The sequence below is a fragment of the Lepidothrix coronata genome, unplaced genomic scaffold (genome assembly GCF_001604755.1).
Source record: "Lepidothrix coronata isolate B3197 unplaced genomic scaffold, Lepidothrix_coronata-1.0 Scaffold133, whole genome shotgun sequence".
NCBI classification, from domain to species: domain Eukaryota; kingdom Metazoa; phylum Chordata; class Aves; order Passeriformes; family Pipridae; genus Lepidothrix; species Lepidothrix coronata.
Genome location: NW_016690313.1, coordinates 2,155,909 through 2,170,645, shown reverse-complemented (window position 1 = coordinate 2,170,645; position 14,737 = coordinate 2,155,909). Strand labels below are relative to the sequence as shown.

At 40.9% G+C, this 14,737-nt stretch overlaps 1 protein-coding gene across 1 annotated transcript; it reads right to left on the bottom strand.

Annotated features, from left to right (window-relative positions):
- Positions 1 to 493: 493 nt before the first annotated feature.
- LIN7C (lin-7 homolog C, crumbs cell polarity complex component) lies at positions 494 to 13,067 on the bottom strand. Its single transcript, XM_017827020.1, has 5 exons — positions 12,996 to 13,067; positions 7,784 to 7,902; positions 7,045 to 7,116; positions 6,521 to 6,730; positions 494 to 4,052 (listed from the first exon to the last, which is right to left on the bottom strand). The coding sequence occupies exons 1-5, from the start codon at positions 13,030 to 13,032 to the stop codon at positions 3,897 to 3,899; spliced, it is 594 nt and encodes a 197-aa protein (XP_017682509.1). The 5' UTR covers positions 13,033 to 13,067; the 3' UTR covers positions 494 to 3,896.
- Between the last annotated feature and the right edge of the window lie 1,670 nt (positions 13,068 to 14,737).

Genomic DNA, 14,737 nt, shown 5'->3' with positions numbered 1-14,737 from the left:
ACAACAACAACAAAAAACCCACCCCCCCCATTATTTAACATTCAGAACTGAAGCATTTTCTCCTACCTTTTATCTCAATTCTTAACTCCAGGCACATTTTTCTAATGATCTTACAAGTTCTTTAAACAAGGACTTATAGAAATTCAGCATCTCATTACTTGAGATACTTGCTTCAAACAATTAAAAGATAATATCTGATTGAGAATAACGAGTTTATGTAGCTGAGACTAAGGAGGTCTCAAAAAAGCAGGAAGTCCAAGTTACTACACATACTTCAGAGCATTCTGATTTTCTCCAGCAAATCAGAAAACGCCGGGATAGGAAACGGAAGATCCATAAACAATCAGGAGAACAAACTACCACAGATTTAAAGTTTCTCTTTGGACACCCACACCCATGCAGGGTGCTCATGTTATGCCCTGGAGGTTACAGCAGTCTGAAACCTGTACTCAGAATGGAAAGTTGGAAGAAAAACACACAATCACAACGCACGTGAGATTTAACTTTTATTTTTCTGTTGATAAAACCAAAGATCCCTCACAGCAGCAACAGATGCAGAAGTTACTTCCAGAAATGACACCTCTTCTTAATCTGTTTGCACACCCAAGTGTGCCAAGCGTGTAGGGACTGCATATTAACACAGTACAGGCACTGCTCAGTAGTAACAGAGATCAAGTTTCTTGGCATATTTTAATCCACCCTTTCCTTATTACTAAAGGGTTTTCATAGTATTAAAAGATGACAACTAGTTGTCTGTTATTCATTTTTTCGTTATTGCAATTTAAAAAACATTTTATCAAATTCTACATGTACTATTTATATGCCCAGATACACCTCCCCACATTTTGTAGTAGTTGACAAACTGTATCCAAATGCTACAGATTTGGATTCAATTCACAATTCAGAATGAAAATGCTACTGCATTTAACAGCTCTAGCTGCACTAGAGTAAGTATTTCATTAGAGTAACAAAACACACCTCTTTGTTCAGTAACACAAGGGATACAGGTTGTAAAATGCACATTTCTATCTTGTATCCATACCTTTCTATATTATATATATATTTATATATGGCTCTAAAACAAACCTCTACTAATTTACAATTAAATTAAAACACATCCACAATTGATCTAACTAATGATTTTGGTCTCAATACTTTAAACATCAGTTGCTCCATAAAAATATACAATTCAACATCATGGTTGTATCAGTAACATGAGGCCTTTTGAAAGAGGCCTATGACACATAACGAACCATGCAATTCAGTGCTCAATGTCATCTAGCTGATAAATATTTATACTGAATTTTCAAATCACCAGTATCTTCGAAATTTCTTTTTGCAGGCTTACCATGCTTACAAACATGCAGGAGGCAATCACATTTCTCACTTGCCTGTAGCAATCACATTTTTTTTTTTAATTTTCGAATAGCTCACCTGACAAAGCACAAGCTTCATGCTGCCATTTTCAGAGCACTAGCTGTTTCCTTTTTCCTTTCACATACTGCCCCATGTGAAATCAGACTAGGGATTAGCCACACAGCAAGAACTGCACTTTTCAGTTTAAGCCTCTAAAAATCAAATTACTAACAGGAAGGACTCAGAGCTGCCATACAAGTGAACAGACACCCAGCAGACAATGAAGTTAATCCTAGATATATACCAAAAGGTGAAGCTCGAAAAAAACCCAACCCAAACCAAATCCAAACCCCAAACCTAAACTACACAAGTACAGCATCAAACCTGGTGGATTTCAAAAAGTGGATCTCTGTCCAGAAATTTTCTCCAAGAGGGCACACAAAACCCATGCCACCACCAAGCATGCATGAGATAAGACATCAATTGCTTACAGATGGAGATGTCCTTACTTAGCAGTGGTGATGTAGTACTTCTGTAGCACAAACAAGAATCCTCCAAGTCAGAAGCAGTCAGTATTAAAACCCCAGACAAGTTCACATGTCACAGTAACCTGGCATTTAAGACTCAGAACATTTTACTCTTATAAATATAACAATCAGTAATTTAGGTACTAACTACTGCAGGACCAACACATTCAGCGTGTAGATAAGACTACAATAGAAGATATGAAAAAGATAAGAGAGGTATGACAGTAAAGATGAATAATTCTTTTAAACAGCAGAAAGTCAGGGAAACATCTGGAATTCTTTTGCACTGCATTAATATACCTTCTGTTTCTCAATATAAAAATACATCTAGAGAGTCAATCCAGAACTGCACACAACAGTCATATTTTTCCCCTTAACTGCTTTAAAATTAGTACAAAATAATATGAGTTACAGGAATGATTGTTGCAAATTTGTAAATGTTGGTTATTACAAAATCATTATATGAGAACACCAACTGTAAATTATTTACAGGAGAGGTAATACAATTTCCAGAATAATGAATTACAATTTAGCAGAAGTGTAAAAACAACGTATTCACCAAAACATTACAAAATCTGGTATCATTATCAGCTACACAGTAGATTGTGATTAGGTTTTATAGTCGATATACAACACATTCTTAAGAAAAGTGCCAAAATACTGCTACATAAGAATTTTTTTTCCAAAAGTCATTCAGCAAAAAACCCTGCAGATTCTATGTTAAGTAATGCCAAAAGAGAACAGGAAAAAAGGGATGCCAATTGTACCAGTATGTCTTATTAAATGCCTTTGAAAAATCTGTAAATTCGTTTTCTTGCTTAAAGGTCTGACACGAGACTTATTAAAAAAAAACAAAAATCAATAGGAATATCACCGTATATGTTTTCTCAGGGTATTTTAGGCCAATTTTAAAAGTACACATTCCTCTTAAACTGTGAAACACGTGGAGACTGAAAACATTCTGAAACTGCTGAGGGTTTGTGATCAGGGGCACAGTGTCCTGCCAGATGCCAGTCACTACTGATGCACCCCAGGGCCTGTACTGGGGTCCAGACTGTTGTCTGTTCTCATTAACAACTGGGTGACGGGACAGATCACGCTCTCAGCGAGCCATTCAAAGGGACCTCAGCAGGCTGGAGAAACGGGCAAACAAGAACCCCATAAAGTTCAGCAAAGTGCAAAGTCCTACACCCAGTGTGGGGGAAACAACCCCACGCACCAGCACAGACCGGGGGACTGACCAGCTGCAAAGCAGCCTGGCAGAGCAGCAGTAAGCTGTGAGCCACCAAGCGCCCTTGCAGCGAAGCAGCCCGGCAGTCTCCTGGTCTGCACTGGGAAAAGCACTGCCAGCAGGCTGAGGGAGGGGGATTCTCCCTCTCTGCTCAGTCTTGGTGAGACACAAGTGCTGGGTCCAGTTTTGGGCTACCCAGTTCATTACAGAAATGGGTGTACAAGAGCGAGTTCCGTGAAGGGCCACAAAGGTGATTAAGTGATTGGAGCATCTTACAGACAAGGAGAAGTTGAGAGAACTGGGATTGTCTCACCTGGAGAAGAGAAGGCTCAGGGGTGATCTTACCAACCTGTGTAAATGCCTGAAAGGGAGGAGTAAATAAAGAGCCAAACTCTTCTCAGTAAAATCCAGTGACTGGACAAGAGGCAATGGGCACAAGTGGAAATACTGGAAGCTCTATTTAAACTAAAAATGGACTTTCATGGTGTAAGGGAGAGCAAAGCACTAGAACAGGCTGCCCAGAGATCTTCTGGAGCCTCCATCCTTAGAGATGCTTAGAAACCCAGCATGTCACAGTCCTGAGCAACCTGCTCTAGCTGGCCCTCCTCTGAGCTGAGGGCATGGTGGACTGGATCTCCAGGAGTCCCTCCAACCTCAATCGTTCCGTGATTCTATGAAAAGGATGGGGTTTTTTGTAGCCCAGGCATTGGATCAACTGAGTCACAAAGAAACTATAATATGTAAAAGGAATATATTTTCTCTTTAAGTTATTGCATACAACGTTAGTTTTGCTGCCTGCGTTTTGCCGATCTCATTTTTTCAAATCTTGACTCCATTTCTTCCAGGACTTTTGGCGTGTATCGTACAACTAATTTAACCTTTCCTTGGGCTGCCTTCAGCAGTTCTACAGCCTTTTCATGGTGTTCACCTTCAACACTCTGTAAAGCATAAACCATTAAGTATAGTTATTAGTAAAGACACACTCTGAAAATGTTTTTTTTTCTTTTTTTGTACAACTTCCATATAAGCAAATTATTTATAATTATTTACACGTATTCTAGTTTCAAGACTGCACAAGGACCACGTCACACACGTTCAGGATTTATGCTTCAGCAAACCAACGAGATGATGATAAATATACTCACTAGCATTAACAAAATAGCACAAAAATCTTGTGCTGAACAATTAAATTCTTCAAGGATAACGGTAGTCAATTATGAAATTACACTTAAAAATCAACAGCTTCAGGAGAATGCTTACTTAAAATTTAGTATTGTTTTTCTTCTTTTGGCATGCATTTTTAAATTCAGTAGCCACCCTCCATTTGCTTAGTAAGCTGCCACAGACTACTGCAAGATAATGCTGCCTTCTTGATGTTTCCCTGCGTTATGACAAGACAGAACACTGGGTGCCTGAAGTGGGGCAGCCACCCTGCAGTGTGGTGCTTATCCTAGCGCGCCACACCTCTCTCAGTAAACACAAGATATTCAAGTTAATTTCCTCTAAACTGATTAAGAACAGCCTAACCCAACTCAGGAAGAACAGAATAAAAATACTTTCCCTAAAACAACTCTCAGAATTATATTAGATTAATCTAACTAAAATTTTTAAGCAACAGTTCGCAAAAGCTGCATCCAAACATACATTCCTGGACAGCACATATTTTATCAGTAAAGTTTATTTCTCCCAAACCTATTAAACACAACGACAGGACTACCCCAAGCCTACCTCCTAATGGTGCTACTAGAAGCTAGAAGGCAGGTGATGTACCTGTTGATTGGAGGGTTTCCCCGTTACTATAAAGTTACTCACAGAAAGAAAGACAAAAGTTAAAAAAACCACCAAGTTATTTCTCTTCTATCAGACTTAGACAACACATACATTTGAATGTTTTCACTTTTGTTATTCAAGTGGATGTGTAGGCTGTTGTGTTTAAAACCGGTAATAAAAGGATGGTAAAGTTCTGTGTTTAATTATATCAAAACACCTAAAATTCTGCAGTACACTCAAGACCTCCCACCTGAAAAAAATAAAACTTGTCTTCAGGCACATTCCCTGCAGTCTTGGCAGTGGCATTTTCTTTATCATTTTTATCAAAGTAGAAATTGCAATCACAAGAAAATGCCTGTCCGTGTATTACGACGACAGGATTCCATCTGTAGACGTCAGATGACAGTGGTTCTTCTGAGACTATCTTGGCATTCTCAACAGTAATTTATGCACACACTGTATTCTTACAATGGCCATGCACACACTTATACATCTGCATGCACACAAACACAGTCACTGTTAGCTGTGCCAACTGTCTGATGATCAGGTTCAGCTTTGGGTGGAGTGGTGGTTCTGTTGTCTTTAAGAGGGTCTGTGGGTGAGGAAGGACTCATCTGAAGACAGTTTTGCACCAGCCCCTCCAAATATGTTTCCAAATAACAGGAAGGTTAAGCCAAGGACAGCTGCACCACTACAGCTGTGATTTCTCTTATGCCTCTTGAAAAGGCCAGCTGGACTCCCAGGTAATAGTCAGGAGCCAAGTATGCTGGGGATCTGTGCTAGCCAGGCGTTCCCAGAGAAAAGATGCCTAGTAAGTCACTATTCCTTTCATGTGCCAAACACCCCCAGGATTTAGTATGACCCTCAGTCTTAAAATAAAATTTGGTTCACAGATGTAATGATGAGAACATTAATTTTAGGCCAGCAGAGAGCCTCTCTGTAAACAAAAGCAAGTGTTTGAGAGATATTTCCTTGCATTTGACTGAAAGTTGCCTCAAGTCTAAGTCTGTCCATAATCTCCTCTTTCCAGCCTCCCTGTTTCACTTTTTGTAACTCTTCAGAAAAGGACACACATATTCCTTAAAAAACAGTAAAAAGCCTGCTTTTGAAGCTCAGTACACTTAAGTGGAAGGAAAAAAAATACCACACAACTTAAGGTAACATCACCTTGTAGTTCCATCTCATTACAGCTTTCGTCATGCAGTAGCATTTTTATTGGGAAAAATAAGAATCTGCTCAGTCTAATGCAACACAGCATAATTTACTACTTACCTTAGAAGGTGCAGAAAACTATATTAATAAGAATCTGCATTATGAAACTTGGATGAAAGAGGAAGCCATAATGGCAGTTCGTATTTCACTAAATATTTCCAACTACCTTTATAACAACCCCTCAGATTCTGAAGTGCTGAAATACATCATACAGTTCCTAGTTGAGACAGATAACTAAAGCCTAAGCCTAAAACTCTCAATGCACACCACTCTATAGAAACCTAAGCAAGTTGTTTTTGTGAGGACAGAAAGAAACTATTCTGTCAATGTTAAGAGACAATGAGCTTGTGCCATGTGTATTCTCTGTGTGCCCTCAAGTGGAAACAAGTAGTTACTGCTACATAAAGAGAAAAGCAGCTCCTACCACTCCGTTCACAGAAAGCAGCTGGTCTCCACGTTTCAGGCCTCCGTGTCTGTCAGCTATACCTCCAGGGATAATTCGAGAAATATAGATTGGAGAATTTTGTTCTTTGCCTCCCATGATGTTGAATCCAAGACCTTCTTCGGTTTTGGGTAGCTCAACCACTCTGGGATGGGAATGACCTTCACTTGCAGCAAAAGCAGCTACCGTGGCCTGTGAGACACAAACAGTCCCTTTAGCTACACACAGTGAGCAGGCTGAAAATGTATTTTATCTCAAAGTACTTAAGTGTTAAGACAAATGAGATTAATTCTCTACATACTAACACTAGCATGAAAAATTCAGAACTCTAAGAATAAAATTAAAATGGAAGGAATTTAAAAATAACAAATCTTGTTATACCCTTTTAATAACCCGTTAAGCTTATCCATTTTATCAGACATCTAGATAATATCCTTCAGAATTTTATATAATCTTCTTCTGCTTCCAAAGTAATGAATTTTAAGCAAGTTATATTTGGCTTTTACCTTTGCTGTTGCATTAGCTCTAACTTCTGGGCTACTGCTGATATCCACAGTTTCATATACGTGTTCATACACCTTTAGAGACAAAACAGTTTCAGTGGCAAATAATTGAATAACTGCAGGAAAAGACAGAACCGAAAACACAGAGGCAATGAGAATACTAGTGCCAAGGAGTCCTTGCACTGAAGGCTAACCCACATCCTCACATCTGCCTGCCAACCACTTGGACTCACCAAGCAAGAAACACAATATCCTCCATAGGATGAAAACACTCAGATGACATCTGTGTCTACAAACAGATTTTTAAAAATCATTCCAGGTGTTATCATCACCAACAGCAAGGCGTATTCCAACACCTAAAAATCTCCAAAGAGTACCTGGAATGAAGATGAGGTGGCCCAAGGCTCCACCTAAAGGTGACGTGGATTTGGCTTAAAAGGCAATTGGTACCTTGACTATTCTTACATTCCAACAGGATAACAGCCTGTTAGCTGCCACTAAGGGTAGACTTTCAAAATAACCTTTAAGAAGTGATTTGCTCCTGAGTCATTATTTTGTACACCTATGCCATCCCAGATTATTTTCTTTTGAACTTATTTAAAAACAAATCTTGTTCAGTTAAGCTCTGTAAATCAAATTCAGCTTTTACAAAGTACAAAATCAGTTTACTGCTCTGAGCACAAAAAGGAAAAAGGAAATCATACTGGTCTTAAACTGAAGATAACTGCTTATGCTAACTTACCTCTCTTACAGCATTGCAGAACTCACTTTGAAGGACCCTTTGCAATGCCTGTAGCTTTTGTGGTGGCACTTCTCCACTTCTCTGTAATTTTTCCAGCAATTCAATTGCTCTGCAGATGTCTTGGGGAAAAAAAAAAAAGGCAATAGTAAAGAGGAATGCCTGAGGAAATTCAAGGTATGTTTGTTTTTTTTTTAATTAAGTTAATGCAGCAGTCTGTCTGTGTGCACTTGTATACATTTTAAAACCACACATTAGTTTCATTGCCCGTAAAACCATGTATTTACAAAATGCTACAAAAAACACTGTACTTTCAGACTGCTTATAAGTCAACCACAGCAACCCAGCCCTGTAACATATCTGGAGTTGTCACTGCCACATGCATATTACAAAGAAAATCTGATTTTCCCTCAAAGTTTGAATTGGACTGAAATATTTCACTGATACATGCATATGATAAATTGGTAGTGTATTCCATCTACTCCACCGACAGCATTTTGTTAACACCAGCTACAATATTGTCAAATATTCTGTCTAACGTTCCTTTTACATTCAAAAATTAGTTGAACTCAGTACTTTCCCTACTAGAGGGCTAAGAACTATCTGGCCTATTCTTTTTCCCCCTGAAGCGCTTATAAAAACAACAAAACTCCTTTTGATATCCTCAGCTGAGAGACAATATCTCTGTAGTCTAGAATCCCGAAGCCCAAACCTCTTTGTTCCAGTTCCTTGAAATTTGTTCCTAAGAGTTCATGTTGTCCATATTCTCATAAACGCTGCTTTGTGAAACTGAACTCCATGAAGGATTTCATTCCACACCAGCATGACTCAAGACAGGCATCAAATGCAATGTGACGTTCTCTTGGCAGCTCTACAATAGTTGAATACATTCACATCCCTCACTTGTATTTCCAAAGTGCTACATTAGTGATGATTCTGAAACACACAAGTTCTCGAACAGAAGTAGAACAGTCTCTCAGAAAAGCAGATGGAAAGGATTACCTTCATTATCACAAAGGTCAAGAAGCAGTGAATAATCTACTATATAAATAATGCACAGATTATTTTAGAAAAGGATGAAGTCTGGGACACAGCTAGTCCCAAATGCATTACTTTCTTCTTTTCTGTAATTAACCTTTAGGCACTCATTTTTCATGTGAATGCATGTCTACTCAGTGGCATCACATCAGCACAGAAGACGTGCAATAGCCACGAACTTCTCCCAAAAAAACAAGTGTAAAAAGAGAGAACTTACATAACACGATGAAAAGGCAGTGGGGTGCATGTTCTGCAATCAGGGTGAAGTACACTGGCAAGACATAGCCCACAGTGATGTTCTGTCCACTCACATGAATTATCACACACACCTTGCAGACTACTACACCAAGATCAGGCATTGCAGTTGATTCAACAAGGTATAACTTAACCTCACAGACTGGTCATCCATGGAATGGAAACTTTTTCCCTTCATGGAAAAACACTCAAGTATCATCACCACAGCCACAAGACCCAAATTATTTCAGGTTGCTATGTGCCATGAGAACTTGGTGTTTTCTGGCAAGTGTTTTCAAGCTTTACAAGCAGCAGTTATCTAAAGCAAAGCAATATCAAAAGCTAAATTACTAATCCCATGTTCTACAGAGAACATGCATATTTCACACAGACGTGCATCTTTGCAATTTATACAATTATAAAATGAAAATAAATGCTTCTAAAGCTTTTAATTTCCTAACACGTATTTTGTACTTAATTTTAAATCCAAAATAGTTGGTGAAATTAAAGACATTCTAGATGACGAAAAATAACTAACATTCTTAGTAATCCTTGTGTTCAGCAACAGCAGTACAAATTATCTTAATTTCATGAAGTCTCCCACTGAACAGCCTGAAGTAGAATGATCAACTGGCAATAGCAGCACTTCCATCTCACAACACTCCATATATTCATGCAGAAAGTCTAGCAAGCACATAAATTACAACACATCTATCATTTAAATACATGCAGATGTTTGCAGACAAATGATTATTTCATGCACATAAAGAGTACAGCTCTACACAGACATTCTTGAGCCTCAGGTCCACGACCCACGTTGAGCTGCAAGGTGTGTGAACTTGTTATCAGTTTGTTTAGGATACTGCAAGAAGTTTTAAACCGTGACAGCAGTCTACTGATCCAAAGGGTAGCTGTAGAAATGAAGACTCCAGAACTCCATGGGATAATTTCTGGTTTTTTGACCTGCATATTTTGCCAGTAAATGACATATATTTCCTACCTTTATCTCCTAACAGGTAAAACATTTAATGACACAGCATATTATACCCTAAGGTAAAACTGGTTTGTTTTGGGAACTAAGCCGTGTCTTTCAAAAAGCACAGACTAAGAACACAGAATCAGCTTTTCAAAAAGTGATTAGGATACAGTGGGTTCCTTTTAAATGAAAATAAAGCAGCAGACACACTTTAATAAAAAAGGGCCTTTCAGATCAAAGGGCCAAACTGTTGCTATAAAGTCAAAACTCAGAGCAGTAAAACACAGCATGAAAGCTGGATCCTCAGCACTCAGTAAATGTTTTATCGCACCACACTTCTTGCTCAGGTAGATAAAGACAATGGATCCCATTAGCAGGACACTTTGTTCCCAACTTTGTTTTGCTTTACCTTGCTGAGAGGATCCCATTATGTCAGCCTGAAAGTGCAACTGAGCATAACTTTCTTCTGCTGAACTGCATGAGGCACTGCTAGTCAAAAACTAGGGGTTCAATCCATCCCAACAATACCACTTTGGGAAAGAACTAGTTTGGCTGGGAAAAAGTGGCAAAACACACACTTGGTAAGAAAAGATTGTTGACTGCTGTGCTGATGTAATTTGCTTCCTCCTGAATTACTGCTCTGGATGTGACCAGCTGAAAGGTGTCTTCCTCACAATATTAACACTACAGCTTAGCCAACTGCTCAGCACCAGAGACCAAAATGAACAGCACAGAAGTGTTTGGATTTCAACAAGAATCAATGTAGAAATAACTCCAGAGGTAGGGAAAAAAATTAATAATAATAAAAAAAACCAAACTATAAAATGGAATCCACACATAACTAAAAAATCAATTTTCTCTTAACCTTTTCATCCTTTTTATACCAGTTGCCTGTTCTTCACAAATCATTTTTTGTGATCATGGCATATTAAATCGGAATCCTGAAAAAATACACATTTAAACTAAAAGAATGTGTGGGGGAAAAAAAGCCAGCAAGAAGTCACCCCTCCAAGCACATGCATGAAGAAAACACTGAAAGAGGAAAAATGCAGCATCCTCACAGATACTCCTGATTAACCACCTCCACTGCTTATGTTCAAATAGTCTGGATTCCTAAGACGTATGCAGAGTTACCACATGTCACCACCAAACCATAAGGATAACTTTGAAATGTTAACTGTTGTTTCATTCCGACCCTCTAGTGAATTTGGGTGGCGGTGTTTGCAACACAGCTTGGAGGAGAAAACAGACAGAAGAAGTTTCAACTGCCCTGGTAAGCATATGGTAACAATTTTAAATCAGCTCATTTTCTACACTCTCTCTTCTCCTATGCTCTTTGCCAACAACAATAGTGATGTTCACTCTCAAGCTGATGATGATTCGTCATCAGGTTATCTGCAGTCAAACCACACAACTAACAGAGTTACTTATTTCTGTAAATAAAGCTCTTGCTTTTGTACGTCCATTATAAGGTTCTCCCTTTTTCTTCTTGTCCTATAAAAGACCAATATGCCAAAAGACCAAATAGCTCCTTTATTCCACTGATCCCTAAGTAACTCTGCAGATCTGTTTGTTTTCATGGACAGAGCATAGTGGCAGGGTAATGAGGTGAAGAAGGATGGGGCCTGAGGTTTAACTCCGCAGACCTTTCAAGATCAACTAATCCACTGCCAAAGCAGCTGCCCTAATTAACAAGCTTTGGAGCAGAGAGGGTAGATGAGCTGCACAGTGGGAAGCAAAGACCTTACATAAGTCACTATTTACAGACCAACTCCAACGCACTACAAGTAGTTCACTTGTGGAATGGGAAGCAGGGTTAGCAAAAACAGGAAAACTGAGCTCTCTGGTAACGTGATAGTACCAAACAAAACAAAGTGGGTACATACTGCATGTTACATGCCTACAAAAAAGCATCTACCACCACGAGCAAAGGTGGTGGTCACAGTAGGAGTGGCAGTGGGAAAACAGTCGCTCCATTCAATCACCTACACTCCATCTACTTATTTTCCTTCGCAAAAACACGATTTCTAATTATCAGCAATATTTCCCCATTTAAATTCCATTTTCCAATCCCTATCTGTCCTAAATACACGCCAGTAAATCCATCACGTATATTGTTATAGAAGCATGCGTTCACTGAGCTACTGTGGACTGAAGAATCACACTGAAGGTAATTTATCATCGTTTCTTAAAAGCCCTGGGTTAACATCACAAACACGCTACAGAAAAATACCCACCCAGGTTTTATATTTTATCCATTTCGCTCATAATTCCAGTTACACACCGCATGCGTTAACAATACAAATTATCATTGTATACTGGAAAAACGGGACGGAAACATAAACGTGAGAGCGCAATGGAGTTGAGCAGAATCTTTACTGCTCTAGAATAAGGAATAAGTGCAGAGGGGCCCTTGCACGTGTCAGTTGTCTTCCATCAAAACAAAGTAAACTAGTAAAAAAAAAGTACACCAGCACACAGCCAACACCTTGAACTTAGAGCTAACAATTCTGCTGCGCGCAGGATGAAGTTTTCCCACGAGAGAAACAGAAACAAACAGACGGCAGGTTGAGTAAGAGCTGGCCGAGGCGCCGGCACCAGCGAAGCTCAGCACATTCAGCTGCAGAAGGCCCGGGACGAGTGCCACCCCTGGAAACCCAGCCGCGACCTGAAACGCGAGGAAAAACCCTCCGGGGGCTGCAGAAAGCCAAGCAAGCCCCGAAGAGGCCAGTCCCAGTGGCACGCTGAAAGAGCCAGGAGGGAAGGGAAGCGTGTCCAAATCAGCGAGGAGAGGAGAGCAGCGGAGGAGAGAGGAGCGGCTCGGCTCCTGCGCGGGGGGAGCTCGGCCATCGCCGCCGCTCCCGCCGCGGGCCGGCCCAGGGGCTCAGGGACAGACCGCCCGGGGCCGGGCCGGGCAGGGGCTGGGACAAGGGCAGGGACTGGGATAGGGATAGGGACAGGGCTCACCTCGCTCCAGCCGCACCGGCTCCCCCAGCGCCGCCATGGCCCCCGCCCGCCCGGCCCTGCCGGAAGTGACGCGACCCGGCCGGAAGGGCGGGGCCGGGCCGGCACCCAGGGAGTTCGGGGTCTGCTGCGCTCTGCGGGGCCGCCAAACAGCGGTGTTTTCAGTAGGAAAATGCCCTCTCCCTGATTCCCTCCCCCCCCCCAATCCCTGAAGGTGACTGAGGACACGCTAAAAGCGCCGCACGGCGAGGGCATATCTTTCTGTGCGCCGAGGGTCCCCTGGAGATTGGAGTACATGTGTCTTATGTATTCATATCTACAGAAAAAAGTATATATTTCCATATATAAATACACATACACACACACATACTATCTTTATGTATTATATATGCACATACATACAGGTTGGCAAAGGGAGAGCACTGGGTGTTGTCTACCTTGACTTCAGCAAGGCTTTGGACGCAGTTTCCCGTAACATCCTCAAAGGTCAGCTCAGGGTGAATTTTGATTTTAGATGAATGGACAGTGAGGTGGATCAAGAACTGGCTGAATGGCAGAGCTCAGAGGGCCGTGATCAGTGGAGTAAAATCCAGCTGGAGGCCTGCAGTCAGTGGTGTTCCCCAGGGATCAATCCTGGCTCCAGCCTTGTTCAGCTTGTTCATCAAGGACCTGGAGGAAGGGACAGAATGCACCCTGAGCAAGTTTGCTGATGATACAAAACTGGGGGGAGTGGCTGATACACCTGAAGGCTGTGCTCCCTTTTGGGGGGGACCTTGATAGGCTGGAGAGTTGGGCAGAGAAAAACCTTGATGAGGTTCAACCAAGGCAAGTGTAGGGTCGTGCACCTGGGGAGGAATAACCCCAAGTACCAGAAGAGGTTGGGGGCTGAGCCAGTTGAGAGCAGCTCTGCTGAGAAGGCCCTGGGATGTTGGTGGGTGACAAGCTGACTGTGAGCTGGCAGTGTGCCCTTGTGGCCAGGAGGGCCAGTGGTATCCGGGGTGCATTGGGAAGAGCGTGGCCAGCTAGAGAGGATCCAGTAGAGGCTACAAAGATGATGAGGGGTCTGGAGCATCTCTGTTGTGAGGAGAGACTCTGGGACCTGGGCCAGAACAACACATACAGGTATCTGTATCAAAGGCAGGTGTCAAGAGGATGCTGCCAAACTCTTTTCAGTGGTGCCAGGAGACAGGACAAGGAGAAACAGCCATGAACTTAAACACAGGAACGTCCACCTCAACATGAGGAAGAACTTCTTTCCTTTGAGGGTAGCAGAGCACTGGAAGAGGCTGCCCAGGGAGTTCGTGGAGTCTCCCTCTCTGGAGACTTTCAAAACCCACTTGAGCAAGTTCCTGTGTCACCTTCTCTAGGTGAATCTGCCTTGGCAGGGGCTTGGACAAAATAATTTCCAGAGGTCCCTTCCAACCCTAACTATTCTGTGATCCTGTGATTATTATACTACATAATCTGTGTTATATAAGATCTTATTATATAATGTGTATAATAATATATATAAACATACAGCTAAATATATAAAAATACACAATAAAATAATAGTATAAATAAATATATAATATATACCAAATGGTGTATCTGTATTTATCTATAGTAGATACACACACAAACACACATATATACACACATATGTTAATGTTGTTCTTCCTGTGTGAAATGTGAGATGTGCTTTACATTTCTTGTTTGGCACCAGTTTCATCTCTTTGTGGGGCTAATGACTGTATTAAATCACT